General features: G+C 44.0%; 4 protein-coding genes across 5 annotated transcripts in view; 2 read left to right on the top strand and 2 right to left on the bottom strand.

Annotated features, from left to right (window-relative positions):
• The first annotated feature begins 1,614 nt into the window (after positions 1–1,614).
• lrrc14b (leucine rich repeat containing 14B) lies at positions 1,615–10,351 on the top strand. Its single transcript, XM_063185209.1, has 4 exons — positions 1,615–2,703; positions 6,507–6,685; positions 8,025–8,205; positions 8,736–10,351. The coding sequence occupies exons 1-4, from the start codon at positions 1,799–1,801 to the stop codon at positions 9,103–9,105; spliced, it is 1,635 nt and encodes a 544-aa protein (XP_063041279.1). The 5' UTR covers positions 1,615–1,798; the 3' UTR covers positions 9,106–10,351.
• Positions 10,352–10,943: 592 nt separating this feature from the next.
• LOC134436154 (cytochrome b-c1 complex subunit 7) lies at positions 10,944–14,020 on the bottom strand. The gene is made up of 4 exons (XM_063185210.1): positions 13,911–14,020; positions 12,757–12,825; positions 12,079–12,245; positions 10,944–11,139 (listed from the first exon to the last, which is right to left on the bottom strand). The coding sequence occupies exons 1-4, from the start codon at positions 13,927–13,929 to the stop codon at positions 11,062–11,064; spliced, it is 333 nt and encodes a 110-aa protein (XP_063041280.1). The 5' UTR covers positions 13,930–14,020; the 3' UTR covers positions 10,944–11,061.
• A 348-nt stretch (positions 14,021–14,368) lies between these two features.
• Positions 14,369–18,981, bottom strand: mterf3 (mitochondrial transcription termination factor 3). Of its 2 annotated transcripts, none has more exons than XM_063185207.1 (8): positions 18,841–18,981; positions 18,137–18,513; positions 17,387–17,539; positions 16,437–16,626; positions 15,774–15,921; positions 15,226–15,297; positions 14,830–14,991; positions 14,369–14,686 (listed from the first exon to the last, which is right to left on the bottom strand). In XM_063185207.1, exons 2-8 carry the CDS (start codon positions 18,486–18,488, stop codon positions 14,492–14,494), a joined length of 1,272 nt encoding a protein of 423 aa, XP_063041277.1. In that variant the 5' UTR covers positions 18,489–18,513; positions 18,841–18,981; the 3' UTR covers positions 14,369–14,491. The 2 variants fall into 2 exon arrangements, with proteins under 2 accessions (XP_063041277.1, XP_063041278.1); XM_063185208.1 differs by having other exon boundaries at positions 18,137–18,510; positions 18,841–18,962.
• Positions 18,982–19,368: 387 nt separating this feature from the next.
• Positions 19,369–20,864, top strand: part of ptdss1b (phosphatidylserine synthase 1b) — a 13,903-nt gene continuing 12,407 nt past the window's right edge. Inside the window, exons 1-2 of the mRNA XM_063185225.1 lie at positions 19,369–19,547; positions 19,932–20,023. Coding sequence (XP_063041295.1) covers positions 19,369–19,547; positions 19,932–20,023 — 271 coding nt within the window. The remainder of the gene's footprint in view (positions 19,548–19,931; positions 20,024–20,864) is intronic.

Raw genomic sequence — 20,864 nt, 5'->3', positions numbered from 1 at the left:
AATATGCTATTTATGCTAATTAGTGAGGCCCTCAACTGTAATAAGTTTTACAGTGTGTATACTATCCACACAGACCTACAGTAGGGTGTGTTTTAGGCCAGAAGTCATAGCATTTATGGGTGCATTTTTTGCCATGTCCACCTCCCATTGTTAAGGTCAAATAACTCTAGCTCAGTCTCATCTCACCACACTATGATTTGCCAAAATGCTTTTAGCTTATCAAGATAAGCTTTCTGCATAAGTTTAGCAACTTATTTCTGATGGATACACAGGAAAGCCTTTTTATGCATCACCCCTCCAATGAGCTTTTGCCTTGTGAAAAGTATACGTGGAAGGACCCATGTCTAAGTCTCCACTATCAGCAGCTATGGTCTTGTAATTCTATGGAGGTGTTCTGTAGTGTGCCTGTTACCATTCTTACCATCCTTTACCTATGCCCTTTTAACTATTTTTCAACAAACTACAGTTTGTTCAGAGCCCACCATATTGCCACTCTCCAAGACAGAACTTAGGACAAGCCTCGTCTGTATGATAAAAAACATTTTAATGAACAATCACGTCTGTCTTGGTGACTGAAGGGATTCCAAAGTCATTAAAATCAGTTTGTGCTGCAAAGGTGAGCTCTACTTCATATTAATGGTATACCTTCTTTGGGGTGCCCATATTTATGCACACGCCTATTTTTGTTTAAATCCAAATAAAATTGTTTCTGTAACACCAACCAAAATTCATCCACTGCTGAAATGTTTCTCTTTCCCTACAGTCTAACATTTGTTAAAATGAAGTTGCTACTTTAAAAGCTCAACGGGAAATAAACCAATGCACTGATTTTCCAAAAGAGTGCCCAAACTTTCTCATGGCACTGTAGCAGAGATTCTTTAAGTATATAGAGATATGCCAATGTAATAGGTTGCTATGGGCACCTAACATGACCAGGTTCCGGTCTGCCGAAAGGGCCGTGTCATAATACTCCTAGCATTGAATAGAACAGTCCTTAGGTCTGCCTAAAGGGGGATCCCCCCCCCCCCTCCGTTTCAAATAGTAGAACCCGGAAACAATGGGCCAATGGAACCTCTCTCTCTCTACTCTCTCTGATTATAGGGTGACTTTATACCCATTGAACTCGGTGGAGAAAAACACATAGCCTGGCAGCAGTTGAGAATAGCTGAGTGAGAGAACCAAAGAGGATGCAGGGACGTGTTGTGGGTGAACTAGGGCAGCCATGGCTCAATGGCTAGAGTGCTATGGCTAGAGTGATATTCAGATCAGAGGATTGCTGGTTGGAATCCCAACACCACCAGTACTTTCATCCATGCACTTGAGCAAGGCACTTCACCCCACATTGCTCCAGGGCCTGTAACCAATACCCTGTACCTAAAATACCTGTAAGTCGCTTTGGATAAATAAAAGCGCCAGCTAAGTGTATTGTGATGTAATATTATGAAGGGCCAGTGGAGAGGCGTTAGGTGGTTTAACCTGCTGATGATGTCGATGTAGGTATCAAATGAACTCCCCTGTCAGAGGCCTACCGAGCCGAGTGCTTGAAACAGCTGCTTCTAAAAATAACAGCCTCTCTCGTGCACCCAGTACAGAGACCACGCGGAGCACCACACGCATAGCAACAGTTCATGTCTAAAGTCAGGAATGACTGACTGACTCTCCGGCAGACAAAGGGGCAAGGCACTCACACATGAGGCAGCAAACAGGCAAAACCAAAACAACCCAAAGCTCACACTCAGCCACCTTGCTGAGTTGTTTATTGACAGTCTAGCACTGTCCTCTATCTCTCTGCTCGACCATGAAGACCCTCCGCTTCCTGGCGGCTGAGAGCTTTGTGCGCAGCGGTGCCAGCGCCCAAGACAACGTCAGCTGTGTCTCTCACAACTTGTACCCCCTGCTCTTCAAGGCTGCCTACGTCCAAGAGGAGGCCCAGCTTTTGCACGACCTCGTCCAGACATGGCCCCTTCCCCAGCTGAACCTGAAGCGCCTGCTGGGGCCGACGGCAGACAGCCCACTTGACCTGACCTCTCGAACGTGTCGCCTGTGTCTTGTGGCGGTATTCACCGGACTCAGGGACTATGTGCTGAGCCAACAAACAACGTACGCCAAATCACTGCGACTCTGCGACCTGACGGGCTTGCAGGATCTTGAAACGCATCCGTGTAGATGTGGGAAAACACTAGGCCGTTGGGCGCGCACCGACTTGCTGACACGCATGTGTTACGAGGTACTGGTAGCCATGCAGGAGGGAACATCAGCTCCGTCGGCCTTTGACGCGCAGGTGGAGGTTCACATAGACGCCTTCGTGACAAGCCGAAGCTACGAGGTGGTGCTGAGAGCACTGCTCCTGCGACAGCACTGTCCCCTAAAGATGCACTGTGTCACACTACGTGTCGATTCACTGTCTGTTAAGAACCTTGTGTATTTCTTGCGGCTGGCTGAACCGGAGGCTCTTCAGAAGCTGGAGGTGGTCCACAACGTGCACCTGGAGACTGTGCACCTGGAAGTCATCTTCTCGCACATGGACTTCAAAGAGCTGCGCTCCCTCACGCTGCCTGCGTGCGCTTTGGACGTCAGGCGCTTCGGGCCCGAGGACTCAGAGATGCTGACATCTATCGGGGAGATGCTGGGCAAGATGAAACACCTGACGGAACTCTGCCTGGACTTCTCCCCGCTTACGGCACACCTGAGAAAGCTCCTCAGGTAAAGGTGGAAGTATTGTTGTGTATGCCCTTACCAAGTTTCAAATAAGAGGAGAGGTGAAACGGCTGCTATGTCCCAGGCTGAATGGGGTCAAAGGGCAAGGCAAAGGTGGCCAAGAGGCAAGGTTGCCAGATGTCATTGATGGTTGATTTTAACTGCACACGTAGGCCTACGTGTAAATTCTATTGGTTTCTATGGCCAAATATACAGAAAAAACCAGCACAATAACCTGGTTGTGACAGGCCTGTCTGACAGCTACATTGGGTGTGAGGGGGCGTGGCTGGAGGCGTTGTCCCACATAGCCTACAGACAGAATATAAAGGTAAACCACATGTCTTTGTTTTGATTTGCAGTTGTTTTTAATATTGTGAATCTTTCAATCATATTGAGGAGAAATTGAATATAAACCAAACAATATTGCACAAGTTATAAATGGTGGTCCAATTAATAGCTGGGGCACATAATCTACTGAAACTGGCTGTGCAGATTATATTCTCTCACTTGCACATACCAGCCTTTTATTCCACCGCATTATCAACTCGACCATGGTGGTGTTGTGTCTCAGTTGTTTTCATGTGGAGAATGTTGGCTAAGTAGGCGTGAGTGTTGGCTGACCCAGCCAGGAACTCAGCAACAACAACTGCGTTGACGATCCACATTTAGAATAGTGAAAGCCCACTGTGCCTATAGTTTGACTTTGATCTGTCAAGAGATTCAAGGTGACCTATGACAGTCATTTGTTTGACAGTGGGACTATTTCTGGAAGACAACCACAGGAGAATAATGTGTTGCACTACTCCAACTCCAACTACTCCAATACAGCTCCAGGCCACTTTATTAGAATAGCATGAAAAAGTTGATTTATTTCCATAATGCCATCAATAATGTTAAACTGTCATGGATTATAGATTCATGGCACAGTTTTTTAACTATTCCAATCATTAAATTGTTTATTTTTACATATTTTGGTCTCCCAGCTTAAAAAACCCATGAATTGGGGAATTCGCATCATTAGAATATTGTAATAAAATCACAATTTTCTTCATCAAAATTCGGGTCACATCAAATCAGTTGAAATTTGGTACTTTCTACATAACATGCAATGTTCAATACTTGGTTAGGACTCTCTGTCTTAATAACGGCCATGATGCGTTTAACATTGAAGTCAATGGCAGAAACAGTGCATGGGAGTTATGGAAGCCCAGATATCCTTGATGCTTTGCTGTCAGCTGTTCTTGTTTGCTGAACTGGTGTCCCACACCTGGTGTCCCACACTTCATCTTCAATATAACCTGTACATTTCCATGCCACGTTTTGGCGCTAACTCACCAGTTTAATTCTAAATCACCAGAAATGAAACCCCATTGAAAATGAATGGGGTTTTATTTCTGGTGAGTTAGAATTAAACTGGTGAGTTAACACCAAAACGTACCATGGATATCTACGAGTATATTGAAGATGAAGTGTGGGACACCAGGTCAACAAACAAGAACAGCTGACGGCAAAGCATCAAGGATATCTGGGCTTCCATTACTCCCATGCACTGTTTCTGCCATTGACTTCAATATTAAACGCATCATGGCCGTTATTAAAACAGAGAGAGTCCTAACCAAGTATTGAACATTGCATGTTATGTAGAAAGTACCAAATTTCAACTGATTTGATGTGCACTGATGTGAAACGAGTTTTGATGAAGAAAATTGTGATTTTATTACAATATTCTAATGATGCGAATTCCCCAATTCATGGGTTTTTTGAGCTGGAAGGCCAAAATATGTAAAAAGAAAAAATTGAATGATTGGAACAGTTAAACAACTGGGCCATGAATCTACAATCCATGACAGGTTAACATTATTGATGGAATTATGGAAATAAATCAACTTTTTCATGCTATTCTAATAAAGTGGCCTGGAGCTGTATATCTCTCAGGCAAATAAACAAGTTGACATCTCTATTTCTCCTATAACTTACAGTACTTACATGAGAAAACAACTACAATGAACTCACATCAAGCTTTACAACATTTTCCATCTCAGATCATCCATTTTTAGAATTACCAGAAACATCAAATTCTGTGTTAGTTTTCCTAGAATCACCTTTGGAGAAAAAGCTATAAGCACTTTTTTCTGGAAGATAATCTCACAGACACAACGAGAAGAACATTCTGAACCAAGTGAACCGAGACTTAATTTGGCCTCTGTTGTGTCTCTAGTCTAAAACAACTGAGCTCAGACAGTTTAAATAGCATTCCAACCAGTCTTCCAACTAAACCTCATAAAAATGATTCCATGCCCCCCACCCCTGTGTGCTGCATATCCTCCACGCTCCTCTCCTGTTCACTATGCTTAATATGTTTGTCCCTTCAAGACCCCCCTGCAGGGCATGGAGTTGGCTAACTGCATCCTGACAGCCGTGGAAATTCTTTCCAACTCAATATTATCTAACCTTCTGGTCTGTTTTCTTTGGTTGTGGCCTTAAGAGGCGAGGCAAGACGCCAATAGAAGTTTTATTCAGTATCTTTGCACATGTCTAAGGTCATTTTCTCATTTGCAATTAGAATGTTGAATGGGGAGAAGTCCCCCAAAAGATGATGTGCCTAGGCTGACAAAGGCTGATGAATCTTTTTTAAGATTTCTTTTTTTCTGTCTTCAGATGTTTTGGGGCTTTTATGCATTTTCAGTCAGGGCATTGAAGATGACAGGAAAGCAATGGGAGAGAGACATGGGGAGGGATTGGGAATTGGGGTCTGCCCATTGGTTAGACAGCCCATTAGTTCGACAGCCCATAAGACAGCCAATAAGCCATAGAGGAGCATAACGCTCAGGCTACTGGAGTAGGCTACACGTGGGCACGTCTTTTCAGACAAAAAATATGCCTTAACTGATGGTTAGAGTTATGAATTGTTTTGGATTGGGCATAGTTTTAACTTTTCAGTTAACTTAAAAGTGAATATTTACAAAAAATGATGACACTAAAATAATTGTATATTGACAGAACATGCCGTTAATGATGGTTAGGGTTAGGAATTGTTTTGGTTTGGGCATAGTTTTAACGTGTGTGGTGGTCGGACTAATGGAATGTCTGACTACTGGGCTGTAGGACCAATGGGATGGAACTTTGGGAACTGAACTAGAGCATGACACGGGAGTGGATTTTCACTCCTGTCCCACTCTCATCCCGGTCCCAGAAAAAAAAAATCCCATCCCGTCCCATCCTGGACTGGAGTAAAAGAAACAAATCCCATCCCGTCCACTCCTGAAAAGAATGTTTCCCAATCCTGCCCACTCCCACTCAAAATCAATCTCACTTTTGCTACACGGATCCATTGACTTTCACTAGCTTAGCGACAAGCTCCCTCTTTTAACTTGTCTTAAAGCAAGACAACGGCTTACATGAAAAATAAGACACTTTACCACCTTTATAAACCCTGGCCAACGATTTTAACTGTATTAAGCCCCAAAATAGTGGCATACCCCTTTAATGAAAAAAATAAGCGAGCATTCCCGCTCCCGTTCATTTTTATTCCCGCTCCTGCCCGCTCCCATTCATCTTCATTCCCGCTCCTGCCCGCTCCCGTTCATCTTTAAAAATTTGACTCCCATCCCGTGGGACCCGTGGGAATTCCTGAAAAATGTCATCCTCTAAACTGAACCCAGGTCCCCCGGTGTAGGTGCCTTAGTCGTTTGAGCCACGGCCATTGTCTGTATCTTTGAATAGCCTAATTATTCTACAGTATCTATCCATCTATATATCTATCTAGTATCTATATAGTATATGTCTATCTGACCCCCACCCCCTTCTAGCCCCTTAAACACCCCGCTGCAGTCCCTGGAGCTGGCCAACTGTGCCCTGACAGCTGTGGACATGGCCTACCTGGCCAACAGCCTGCACAGCGAGCACCTGGTGCGCCTGGACCTGAGCGGCCATGAGGTGGCCGAACGCTTCCCCAACACCTTCCGGAAGCTGCTCGAGCGCTCCTCAGGTAATTAAACTGTTTAGTAGTTATGCCAATAAGTTAGTTTTGTAGCGCTCGAGACCAGTCTTGGTCTTGAGACCGGTCTTGAGACCATTTTTCTGTGGTCTTGGTCTTGTCTCGACTTGCTTTGGTCTTGGTCTCGGAGGTAGCAGTCTTCAGTTGATTTATGCACATAGTATAAAGCCACACATGCTCACCACAAAAACATATCATGACACAATGTAAAAAAATGCCCTGTGGTGTATTTTGTGTAGTTTATATTAAAGTATGTTTATTTTATGCCATAGAGTTGAACCTAATTATGGTACATTTGTTCTTTAGTTTACAATGGTTCACAGTTCACAATCTTTAGCACTCTAGGGCCAGTCTTGACTTGGTTTCGCTCTGTCTTGGTCTTGGTCTCGACTTGGTCTTGGTCTCGACAGGTCTGTCTTGGTCTTTGTCTCGGTCTTGGTCTCGACACCCTCCGGTCTTGGTCTCGGACTAAGCGGTCTCGACAAGTAAGTTAAAGACAAAGTATAACAAAGACTTGAGTTGTAATAGTGTAGTAATAGAGTAGTGTTAGGGAAGAGTAGCCTAGGCCTACCCCACCTGGCACTCCACCTAAAATAGTCTACTAAGGCTAACGATAATTTGGGTAGAGTGTCAGGTGGGGTTATCAACACTCCCCATTACTACCTAACTACAACTCTTTTTAATATTTGAACCCAATTATCTCTGACATGACCAATGATACTTATAGACGTCCTTGGACATGACTGAAGACCCAAACACCATGATTTCAGGTGTTGTTCATCATGGCATTGTAGACTCAGTTTATAACAGATATTGGCCATTTTAAAATATAGGCTGATTTGATATTCAACTTTTCATACTTTCATAATTCATACTCTGATAACTGTGGTACTCCATACTGTTTGTGTAATTTGTAGAGCCAGAAAAGAGTTTTCAAACAATATCAGTAGGCCTACCACGTCTTTGTAACCTAAATTGGCTGACATACTCAAGGATGAATGGATAGTGTCCTACCTCTTAATTAAAACTTTCTTAGTCCTTTTCTCCCTTAATTTTATTGCCAGATTCCAATTGCCAAAATGTTGCCAGATTCATTCACTAAAAAGGCAGAAGTTGTATTCAAATCCGGGGCGGCCGGGCCCCAAAGTGTCTGATTTCACGTGAAATGACCCGTAAGTGAGCAGTGTATGTTTCCACCAGGCTTTGGCTTTGAGGATGAGCATCTGGAGATGCTGCTGGTGGACGTGCTGTGTTATGACTAGCCTGTATTCTGAGATCAAGACAGTGTGAAGAGAAATGACAAGACATTAACTATGTCACTTTCCACCAGGCACCCTGAGCAGCCTGAGTTTGGAGGAGTGTGGCTTTGACGACGAGCATGTGGAGGTGCTGCTGGTGGCCCTGGCCCCCTGTAGAGGCCTGCAGGAGCTCAAGTTGCTAGGCAACCCCCTCAGCCTGGCCTCCCTGCGCAGGGTGTTCAACATGCTGGCACGACGCTTCTCTGTCCTGAGGTAAATGGGATGACAGGATCATTGTCCATGGTTGTTGAGGTCCATGTACTTTATGTCAGTGTTCTCTCTGAAGTGTCTTCATTCAGCATGCTGGCATTACGCGTTATCTTAATGTGAACGGGCTGAAGAAGCTTATTATTCAATACTCAGCAATATTTAGGCCTATAATATTCTTACTAGTCCTGTTATGTAGTCTGAAATCTCAGAATACTTTGTATAATGACAATAAAGGCTTTTTATTCTATTCTATGTTATGTTGAGATTTAACAGTATCAATACTATTCCATAGGTCAGGCAGGGCCGCAGGAACACACAAGCCTAGGGGCCTCCACCTGCCAGGGGGCCCTGATTGGTCTAAAGTTGAAAAAAATGCAGAATTGTGATAGTGCAATATTGAAAAATTTAGCTGTCATGTTGAGTACAATTGTTACGATGTGATGCCTGACCTTATAATATCAACTCCTCTGACTTTATGCCTGTGATAATGAAGGGTCCAGTCAAAAAATGATTATTCCCCCTGTGCACTCTAGGTATGTGGAGCTCCCGGTGCCAAGAGACTGTTACCCCGAAAATGTTACCTACCCCCTGGACGACAGCACGCTGGTGCGCTACAACCGGGAGAAGTTCGAGGAGGCTCGTACGGAGCTGGTGGGCATCCTGGAGCAGGCGGACAAGGGCCACGTGGAGGTCTGCACCCCGCTCTTTGGGGCCTACGACTCCGTAATCAACGAGACGTCCAACGAGCTGGGCGTGTTCATGGTGAACTCCTTCAGGGACGTGGTGGGCTCCTTCATGGGCACCGTTGATGAGGCGGGAGAGAGGTGCGCCAGATTGCGCAAGGTGGCGGATGAGTACACGGATGCACACGCTGACGCCGCGGAGGGGACGGATGACGAGTAATGTGGTGATCAGGGATGCTGACAGGTGGGGACACAGGTTGTCCCAGGGCCCAGGATTGGTTCTACATTACTTTGTATGTATTGAGGGGGCCCTTTCAGAGGATTTTGTTTTGGGCCTGGAAAAAGCTATCAATAGGAGTACGGTAAATGTGGTGATGTTTAAGAGGTGTGTGTGGGGATGTGTAGAATTTGTGTGGAACCCAAACCAATTCCTTCAGCCCTTTCCTGTTACTTGTGGCCTTCTTGGCTTGGCATCACCCTGACTCCCTCCAAGGACGGAGCTTCTCATTTCCATCCCTGAGGTAGGCTGAGGGAAAAAATAGCAATCCTGGGCAGACAGGTGGGGTGGTTTATTTGATATCGTAGCCGCAAAGAGAACCGGGTTTAAGAGGTACGTAGAGCCAATTGTAGCCATCCCTTTGGCTACAATTGGCTATTCAGGAAGTGTATACAGTAACGGGTGACCACTTGGCAAGAGAGTACACTTTGTGTACATTCTATGTAGCACTAATGCCGCATTCCCCAAGGGTGGGAGGTAGGATGTTTGTGGCCTCCTACTTGCTGAAATGCATTGGAACGCCTGTCGAAGCGGAATGATCAAGTCGCGAGCTGGGGCCACATTGAAGTACCCCGACTTCGAAATCATGATGTCAACACAGCAATGGCAGTGCACAGTGATAGGAATAGTTTATGTTTGACTTGCTGGTTGGAACGCCTTCAAGTGGGAGGTACTGTAGCTGCCTCCTGGTTCCATATTGGGAAGCTCCTACCGCTCTGGAATGCAGGGTTAATGTATAGATTTTCACATCATTAAGTAAATTGTAAATTAACCCTAACTGCAGTCATTGTGTTAGAAATGTTCTAGTTTAGACTAGTTTGGTAGTTCCCACATGTTTGGATAGGAAGGCATTTATTTCATAACCTTGTTTCCGTCTCTGCCCACGAACACAGACTTGAGTGAATGTATTCAAAGTTACACACATACTGTATATTCCCTGTATGTATTACTGAAAGCGTGCAATGTTAACTTTTCTTTACCAAACTCAATGGGGGACACTAGCTGCTGTATAAGTTTAAACTGTAAACTCAACTAAACATTGAATAGATCATATTGTATACAGGGTTACCAAAACTGACCAGTAATTTCACTTTTCATTTAACTATCATGCGTCTCACTGTGGTTGAGTGACCACTAGTGGCGAGTTGAGGCAACCTCTAATTTTGAGGCAAAACCACTGCATTACCATAGCCTGGTTCACACCAGACGGTGTATGTGTAGCTTCGGCGCCCCCTGGCGGAGCAGAGCTACACACACTACCGTCTGGTACACGGCCATAGAGCACGCTCCGTCTCCAACCAGAAAATAGGCTGAGAATTTATTGCTTCGGCACGGCCTCCTCACCAACAAATTCCTTCAAAAACCTTCCTGTTAATCTTTAAAGACTCAATATAGTCTCTAATCTGTCTTGTGACTCCTCAATGTGAGTTACCGTTGATTTTGAAGCAATAAATTCTCAGCCTATTTTCTGGTTGGAGACGGAGCGTGCTCTATGGCCGTGTACCAGACGGTAGTGTGTGTAGCTCTGCTCCGCCAGGGTGCGCCGAAGCTACACACACAACGTCTGGTGTGAACCAGGCTAGTATTACCATACCATGCCACAATATATAAAAATCACCCAATGTAAAACTTGAAGTGAAATAAGTGGTGTGTGTGAGCGTGTGTGGCATTTCTACACTGAAATTAAATAAGCCTTGATTTTCAAGGGCATGTCAAACAACCACTAGTTTGTGCTTCTGTTATTTGAGCAGGTGGGGGAAAAAGATCAAACCAAGTTGGACTGTCAGTTAAAAGAGATTTAATAATTACAGAGACCGTCCACAGAAAACACTTGAATTTTTAAATACAACAGAGCAAAGACCAGACCATACAGCCGCATGTTCAACCCCCATAATGGGTCTACTTCTTACTCCACTCCTCTTTCTCCTTCCTCTCGCGAATCACCTCCTTTAGGTAGGGCTCCAGATAGGCATGGTCCTGAAAGAAGCACAGAACATAAAGAAACTTAGACCAGTGTAGATACAATGCTTATTATAAAATCCAAACCAGGTTAAGGAACATTCCTAATCTATGCTTGGACTCTATAATGTACGTTATTGTGTTCACACATTCGGTCAGTACCTCTTTTGAGTTCCAGTTTTCATCCATAATGCTAAGCTCCTCAATTTCATGTCAAAAGCATGTACGAAATAAACACGTCTCCATTATTCATCTCACACATAGGGTATGAACGGGACTTAAAAATACTGCTGTGTGTGCTTTCTGGCTTCTGGCTTTGCCCAAGCCGCCTAAAACCTTTTTTTTTAAAAGGTGCACTGTGTAAGATTGTGGCCAGAGTAGGTATTGCAACTATGCTGCTCATTGGAACTGAGCTGCCCGTTGTCAAATTTGATATTTTCATGTATATTTACGAAATAGAACACTAATATTTAGCAGTGTGACAAAAATACAGCAATTTTGCACGTAAAAATGTCCATCTCTGGAAATTCAAAATGGCGGACCATGGACAAGATCCCCCTTTTCAAGTGCAATTTTCCCAGTCCTAATGAATACTTAGAATTTGATGGTGGTGGTAAGTCATGAAAAAGGTATTATTTGTGAACATGCATCATGAATTCTGTAAATATATTACACAGTGCACCTGTAAGGGCAGAAAGAGAGTGGGAGCGCCTTCAAAACTCAAGTCTTTTGACTATACGTCTTCCACAATCCATATGACATAAGGTTCTAAAACAGCAATCCTATGGCAGCAATGCCCCTTTAGGAAAGTAGGAGAATGAATTGTGTTCAATGGGAAATTCACACCCATTTAGGAGACAGTTGATCTCACTTAGTTGCATTGGTGACGCATGCGAAGACTCATCTTGGTCTACCATATTGAAAGTCTTTGGCATAATGTGGGTGCCAGCCACTTACTTCCTCGTATTTCGTCCACATCTCCTTGGGAAGAACCGTCTGCTTCATGGAGAGGTCCAGAGCCCGCTTGATCCGGAACATTCTGTCGTTGAACAAGTTCTCTGGTAACCTGCGCAGGGCCTCTTTCACGTCGCTGTCTTCATGAATGGTGTCATCACGCATGAGACCTGGAGTGGGAGCAAGATGATGACAGCTAAACACAGGTTTCAAAAATGTTGTTTACACTAGTTTGAAGGCTCCAGATGTTTTGCCGAAAGTCTTTCATTTGACTTGATTGGAAAAGAAAAGATACAGACCATCTCCAGTCCTAGTAAGTAGGTTTCAGTAACGTCTAAAAGGAGCTACTAGAGCTCACATCCATCCTCCTGCATGACTGAGGTACTCTTGGTAAGAGTCTGTTACCATGGTACCATCCCAGCGCACTACGGCCTTGGGGCACCAGTTGGGCTCCCCATTGCACAAGTGAGGCACAAATGCCATTGTATGTACACTGTCTGCTGTATTGAAAATATGTTCACGTCTTTCACTTTTCAAAGGAACTGTGGCATTGACATTTCTGGGTTAATATGTAATGGGCAACAGTGTCAGTCTCCTGTAGCCATGTTGTGCATTGCACACAATCAATGTCATGTTACAAGTGATGGCTCAAAAACAGCAAGGAAGAGTCAAATTACTTACCAATTTTGTTGAAACCACAGGCATTGTAGTACCATTTTCGGAAGCCCTGCAGGAGCTTGCCGGTGGCAGCTATGGAGAAAAGGCATCGTGATCAAAACACACTACATCCCCAAGATTACACTGGGCTTCATCAGGCATCAACAACTGAAGGTAGGCCATTAAAATATGGGACATTGCAAACACCAAGATGGTGCAACCACAGCTAATGCCAGTATTGAATGAGGCTTTTGTTATTTTTACTAGATAATATAACAGCAAAATTCGTTGCTTGTACACGAGTTATCAATTATTATTTAATTTCTTCCAGTAATGCACTAGTAGTGGCATTCGCTGTAGTTATGCGACTGGACGTCTCCTACTAAAGGAGTCAATGACCCTGATGTATGTGAAGCTAATAATAGTGTGGACAAACGAAATGTTTGTGGGAAATTGTATGGGTCATTTGGAGCTACAATAGAAGGTGTGTGAGCAGAACATGACTTCAAACCATAGTTATTTGGTAAAGACCAGATACATTTTCATTAGTAGAGCTCTACTTAGAAAAGGAACTTGCGCATCACATCACCCACATAGCTTACCAAATACATGAATACATGGGCAACAGATACCCGTCAATAATTGGGTAACGACAAATATCACTAAAAACCAAAATATGCGCCAATAACAAAAAGTCAATCTAGTGAAGTGATCAAGTGGCGATTAAACCCACCCAGCATAAAACTACGAGTAGTTCTAGACGTGTACGCTAACGAGGGTTAACCAAGGGGCTTGCTAACTAACATTAGCCACTAGCCATATCAACGACCACTGCCGTTTGCCGCTCGCTTTGTTTATACCCTTGAACACTATTAATCAGTGACACTTTTGACGCTTAACTTCAAGTTCTTAATAACTCGGCAAATAATCCGTACTACCGCTCCTGACATTTGACAGCAACTTCCAGTTAGGTAACCACCCGATATCAGAAAACGTAGCTTCGTTTTGACCATCGGAGGACATGCAGTAGAGGACACATCAAAGATAAATACGTTTCGCAACATTGCCACAACAAACTACATAGTTTATGATACTAAAATAAAGACACAATGTAATTGTAAACTACCCCCTTGAGTACTTTATATGATATAATAACATATAAACTCATAACACTTTACCTGGTGCCCTCGTCGCCATTTTCAACTCTGTAGGAAGCGCGAAAAGGATTGTGGGTAAGTTTACGTCACGCAATTGCGAAATCACACTTCCTGGCTCCAGATGAATGCCCTGAGTGCATCTTACTATGGGACCTTGCCTCCTCCACTCGCTTCTCGTCATGATGACATCACTGACAACAGCATTATATTTCAATATCTTGCAAAAGCTCAATTGTAGAGTCTTTTTCTCGTTTGCAATTGTTATGGTGAATGAAAAACAGTCCCTCAAAAGTTGTTGTGGCTAGGCTGACAGCTGGGAAACTTTATCGTTTTCTCCACGGAGGAGGGGCCAGGAGGCGGGGCGAGGAGACAAGCACAAGTGGAGGAGGCAAGGTCACATATTGGGATGCACCCCCTGTCTTCTACACTAACAATATCAAAATATTTTAAAAAAGAAACTTAAAAAATAGAGCAAACACTTTGTAACAAACAATAGTGATTTATTGAAATACTGTCCAGTATTGCAGTAATGCAGTTCAATTCTCCCGCAACAATGCAGAAAATAAGAAAAATTTGTGAATTTTGAAAAATGACCAAATGCATCACAAAGTCTTTTGGAAGCACTCAAAATCTTCTACTGTTGCAAGTGCCACACTGGCACAGAACTCGCCATCTGGCAGAGTCACAAGACGATCCAGGGAAATGTAGTTGGGTTCAGCAGGATTGTACTGCGCTCTTCCCAAGTATTTCAGGAACAGATGTCTTTCTTTCATCCGTAAAAACGAAGAATTTAAGACCTTGAAGATGAACAGTGACAACATATTAGGAGAACATGTAAAAAGCAAACATAACAAAAAAGTGCATCATTTATTGTTGTGCTACACACCATTTGTGTGTTGATGTGTTATTAAAAGCAGTGCCATAACAAATTCTGGTGTACCTGAGGGAATTTGGAAATTAGGTGCTGGGGAATGCCCATGGTGTTGTGCATGTAGTCAAATATCTTGGTCAGTTTTGTCTTGTTTGCCGTCAGCAATTTTGGGACTTTGGTGACCATGTGTTGTATTTCACCCTTGCGGAAGCCGAACTGGAGCTCATAAACCTGAAAACAGGAAGGCAGAATGTTGGAAAACAAACAAGATGTGGCATTAATGATTGACATAAGGATATGATCAATCTTGATCAAACTTGGCAAATTGCAAAGACATCTACAGGATACATTTGTTTAAAAAGTATACACTGTGTATCTCCTCATATTATATCTCATCTCATTCATACAGTATTTCATTGCGGTAAGTTGTTTCGCCTTTATTATGAAGTTTGAAGTTCTTCACACCTTAAGGTTCTCCTTCACGGGCTCCAGGCTTCCACACAGGAGCCTGGGAAGACGAGTGATGAGGTCCCGAGTCTAAAAACAAGACCAAACCCAAGGTGTCATACACTGCATCTCAGGGTAATAGCTAGTGCAGTGTATGTACAGTAGTGTTGTAGATATGCTGTGCAATACCATTAGATGATTCCCAAGTTATGAAGATAGCATGAGATGAAGGAAGTAGACTGTAGCACGAGATGAAGGAAGTAGACTGTAGGGAAGGGGAGTTAAGTTGCCCTGCTGGGACTCAAACCCAGATCTTTTAGGGTACCAAACTGGGGCTCTGACCAACTACACCAATGAACCAGGCTCATTGGCATGATAGTCGGAGTACATGCACAACCTAATTGCTGGTCACTCCATCACATGGACTATTACTAGATAATTCACAAGTTATAAAGATAGCTTGCAGATAAAATAAACAAGGCACCCAGTGAAAATATGAAATAAACGAAAAGATAAAATAATGTGAACAACTTGAGGTATGAATCATTTTACAGGAGACACCTTACCTTTGCAGGGTTGAGGGCTAAGGACTCTTGGTAGAAGCCGAGGCGATTGTCCAGTCTCTTCACACTGAAGTTCAGCAAGTAAGGAGCTTTCTGCACCATGGAGGCCACCGATTCTGCACTGAACATCTTTGACTTCAGATAAGACACCCTGAAATGGAAGAAAATGGTATTTTATAGCAAATATTACAGCGGAATATTCATTGAAACAAATAAGTCTGTCGCTTTTATGGGCAGTCATGGGTGAGCGGTTAGGGCGTCAGACTTGCATCCCAGAGGTTGCCGGTTCGACTCCCGACCCGCCAGGTTGGTGGGGGAGTAATCAACCAGTGCTCTCTCCCATTCTCCTCCATGACAGAAGTACCCTGAGCGTGGTACCATCCTGAGGCAATGCTCCTTTCGGAACACCTGTTGGGCTGCCCCTTTGCAATAGTGGGGCACAAAATACAATTTCGTTGTGTGCACTGTGATGTTTGTCACAATGGCAATGAGACTCATCCAATGGGCCTCATCCTTTATTTCACTATCGTATCATTATGTAGGACTACTTACTATTTGTGTGTGTGCGTGTGTGTGTGTGTGTACCCTCACATGCACCCTGGACAACACTGTACTGTATTGCACATGTAGTATATCTGAGGCAGGAGCAGAGAGCTGGAGTGTCACCTGGCCTTCAGGTTGTCCAGGTCCTCCGTGAGGATGAAGGGGTTGGTGGTGATGATGTGGCCTAGCTGGTGGTCCTGCACCCCCAGGTCGTTCAGGAAGAGCAGCCGAGGAGCCACGTCTGCCTCAAAGTCCAGCCTCACCAGCATGGAACCCACATTACGCCGCTGTTCCAGCCTCCAAAGATCGACGCCTAAAGAACAGACGACCGGGAAGGCAAAGTGGAGAGAAACAGTGAAATGAGCTAAGCATCGACAAGGATACTTCAGATAGTGTGAGTGTGTCTAATGACAGATACATTTGAAGTTAACTCTGAGTGCAACTAAAAGTTGTCTATGGAATAAATTATGTGATTTCATTTTCTCAGCAAATTCTTCAGACAGTAAATACAATAGCCTAGTGCCAGTTTTAACCACTATATTTAGGTCAGTGGTTTTAGCAAATCTATGGTCTTGTAGGACAAGTTGAACACAGTTGGCGACTTACGCTTACTTTTACCATTAAGTACCATTCAGAATGAGCTAGTACGTCGTGATATCGTAGGATATGCCATCATGCAAGTCCACGAGTCCGCGGACAAAATAACCCATTGTTATGTCTGCCCTATGACACTACAAATACCCGCTACCCATCACTTACTGGAGGCTCTTTGCTGAGGTGTCATATTTAATGTTTCATGTTGCTACCTGATGATGACATACTAATAACATTTGCGTAGTAGGGCATGCTGGGATGTGAGTTCAGTGGAATAAATGGCAGACATGCCGTAGGTCACATAGCTCTGTGTGCAGTGTGTTTCATACCGTTTTAGTGATCATAAAACCCATCTCTGCACATTCTCAGCACTCTCCAATTTAGAACGCAATAAAATAGAATGTCTTTCGCGGTCACTACACGCCTTACACCGTCCCACTACTCTACTGTACACAAAACAGCTCTTAAAAACAACTTACCTAGCTGCACTAGTTTGGAGAGTGTTTCTGACTGGTCCACGTAGGCTCGGAGAGAATTAGATGAAGGGGGCAAGGCGTGGGGTACGATGATCTGAACTGCTTCTTCATTGCTGATCTCTTCAAGGGGCGAGAGGCGTGGTTCACCCTCCAGCTCTGCACATGAAGAAAACATGACATTCAGCAGCAGGGCCAGATTAAGATAGCCGGGGGCACCTAGGCTACGTGTTGATGTTTCATGACAAATTTACATAGACAGCGTCATAATTACAAGCTAGGAATTAATGATAACATGCCTATCAACTGTACTCAACGTGACAGATACATTTTCAATATTGCATCTTGTAACAGTTCCGCAATTTTTCACTTTTGGCCAATCAGGGGGCCCCCTGGCAGGTGGGTAGGCAGATAGGCAACTCATGATGAACGTAAGACTCAATAATTTGACACACAATGAGTCAGTGACAGTGATGTGACACTATTTTAGTGGCTGGGGTCTTTAATTGTTGTGCTTCTGCATCTCTTGATTACTCATGATGGACGGAAACACGTTCATCCCCATGTTGCACAAGCTGACAAGCCAAAACCAGGCTAATGTTGCACAGATCATGCTGCATTTCAGAGATTACGGAGCTGAATCCCAAAGATACATTGCAGACCATAGTGAGGAATCTGGAATTGGACCAATTTTCCTGAATGTATGCCACAACTAGACTAAATGTAAAGTGTGGAAATGCAGTTGTGTTCACTCACCCAACAGAGCTGGTATTTCTGTCAAATGTGGTTTTCTGCTTGTTGTCTGTGCTTGCTCATAAGGTACTATATTTCTTGCCAGGGTATCGTCATTGTCACTTGGTTTGATCTGATGACTAATTTTGACTGCTGCAGAATCACAAAGTCCTTGGAGGGTGCCTACTCTGGACCTTACCAACGGTATGCGAGGTTGTATCCGTCCACCATGTAAGATGAAGTGTGAAGATAGAACGTTTTTTCTTGTGGTTGTGTGAATACTGAGATGCTGTTGAGGGAGGGTAACACCGTTTCTTGGAGGGTGGACTGAGACATTGCCAAGCAGCATGCGGATGCATCGTTGACAACAGTACATGATGGGAAGAAAGTTGAAGTCGCTGCTGAAATAAACAACCGGAGAGCATAATCTGTCAACATCAACGTCAACAAGGACCGAAGGACAACATTCTGTTCTTCACATGCGCATCCATCTGATAGTATAGACAGTCTAAAGTGTTAAGTTCTAACGTTAGGTTCACTTAGCCAAAAAAAAGAAAAGAAAAGCAGACATATCCAGGCATTGGAGTCATACTGTATTAGGTACCAGAGAAAAAGGATCCACAACCGACCCCAATGTCAACAGCTAACCATCAACCGGTAGATGGAGATCTGGATCTACTATCGGTCTTTCGGTTGGGTATAAAAATGCTAATAAATCTTGACATTACCTTATCTATGTATAATTCCGTTATCAGCGACCAAGTCTTCAGCACTATGTCCACTCCACACACCAAAATACTGAACTCTGAAAAATACACATTCGTCTCTCACATGTCCTCTCCCGCCGGTGTTGCGGAAGTCCGGGACGTACCACATGAAGGTAGATTCGGGTTTAAATTATTGTCACACGTGATGTGAATAATCTAAGAACATCTAAGAATACAGCAAAGTATTATGAAAATCAGTTATTTCTTCGGAATTTAAAAGTATATTTTTAAAACTTTGTACTTTATTGAGAACATAGTAGGCCTACGTATTTTTTTATAGAGCATTATTTGGTTGCCCCTATCATCCTGAGTAATGGCACGTTCTATGTTAAAGCATGAGCACTGTCAACTGGACTCTCCTCCTCTCTGGGTGCTGCAGCTAGCTAGTGGTTGAAAGTTTGGATTGTTCCAGTGCCTACATCCAGTGGCATCAGTCTGTCATCCAGCTAGCTGGGCTGCCTGCCTGGCTAACTACAAACCATTGAAGTGATGTCGCCTGCCCGAGGATCTCGGACGCTCAGCAAAGATGACATCAACTATAAACTACATTTTCGAATGATAAATGAGCAACAAGTCGAGGACATCACCATCGACTTCTTCTACAGACCACACACTATCACGCTGTTGACAGTCACTGTCCTCTGTCTGATGTACTTCGTATTTACCAGGTAGGCCTGCATTGTAATGGTTCTTTTCATTATCTGATGACAGACTGTAATCTGAAATTTGTTGAGATGTAGGACGGTTGAACATTCTTCCATGAATTGAAATGGTCATCACAAGTATTTGTATTATTATTGTAGTCAGGGCCAGGGCCGATGACAGCTTTGGCTGGGCCCAGGGTGAAGTCATCTGAAAGGGGCCCTCACCCAATACATTCAATGTAATAAGGACCCAATTATGGGCTCCCCATCTTCCTGGGCCCGGGACAGCTGACCCCTTTGTCACACTGTGTGTGTGTGTGTGTGTGTGTGTGTGTGTGTGTGTGTGTGTGTGTGTGTGTGTGTGTGTTGTGTGTGTGTGTGTTGCAATCTTTTGATTTCTCCTAACAGAGATGATGGGAACCCCGACAGTAATCTGCGCGTGGGGCTGGCGCTGGTTGTGTCATTCTTCCTAGTCATCAGTGTCCTGGCTTTCCCCAACGGTGAGAGTCGTGAGACATGCATGTACCTTGCCAGCAACCTCAACTTAAGCCTGCAGGCCTTGACTGAGCTGACCCGGCCCCACTCTCCGTGCTCTGCTTTTTGAGGGGATTGGATGGGATTAATGAACGGATGCCGGTTACTGGGCCACTTGAAATGGTGTAACTGTAAGGCCTTTGCCAAGGTGTTCATTCGTTAAGCTGTGTGTGTGTGTGTGTGTGTGTGTGTGTGTGTGTGTTTGTGTGTTTGTGTGTGTGTGTGTGCTTTCCCAAACTCAACTACCCAACTATGGCTGGGTTGGCCATATTGCATATAGGGCATTTGCCTGGTGGACTGTGATTTAGATTGGCCCTCCGCTCACTGGTGTCAGTCCTCATGCCGCCACAGCTGGCCTCTCTGAGACAGTTCCATATAAATAAAACATTTTAGGTGGCTTATGATGGGGTCAAGGGGGCGTTTGTTCAAAAAAGATTAAGAACCACTGCTCTAACTAGTTAACCTGACTCTTGCCCTCTGGTATGTCGCTCCGGGTGCGGCAGGAAATGGAACGCCCTGGCGTGTAGTTGCTGAACGCAGCCAGAAAATCAGGTTACTAACTAGTTGCTCTCACTTGACAAGCAAGACGGGTTGGCCAGTGTGTGCCAGTTTGCGTCCAGTGAGTTTTTAACATATCGATTATGGTAGGTCACCTTTGTGGAACCTTGTAATGTTGTTCAGCATAGTAGAATCGACTCAAATGCTTGTTTACTCAATGCACATTTTATCTGCAGTGGTGATGTTTTGCAGATTTCTCATTTTAAGTGTCTACGTAAGTGACCTTCCTGTCCACTTGTAAATTGAAAT

Source organism: Engraulis encrasicolus, chromosome 20, assembly GCF_034702125.1.
Source record: "Engraulis encrasicolus isolate BLACKSEA-1 chromosome 20, IST_EnEncr_1.0, whole genome shotgun sequence".
In the NCBI taxonomy this organism is placed as follows: domain Eukaryota; kingdom Metazoa; phylum Chordata; class Actinopteri; order Clupeiformes; family Engraulidae; genus Engraulis; species Engraulis encrasicolus.
This window is presented reverse-complemented; position numbering and strand designations above follow the sequence as displayed.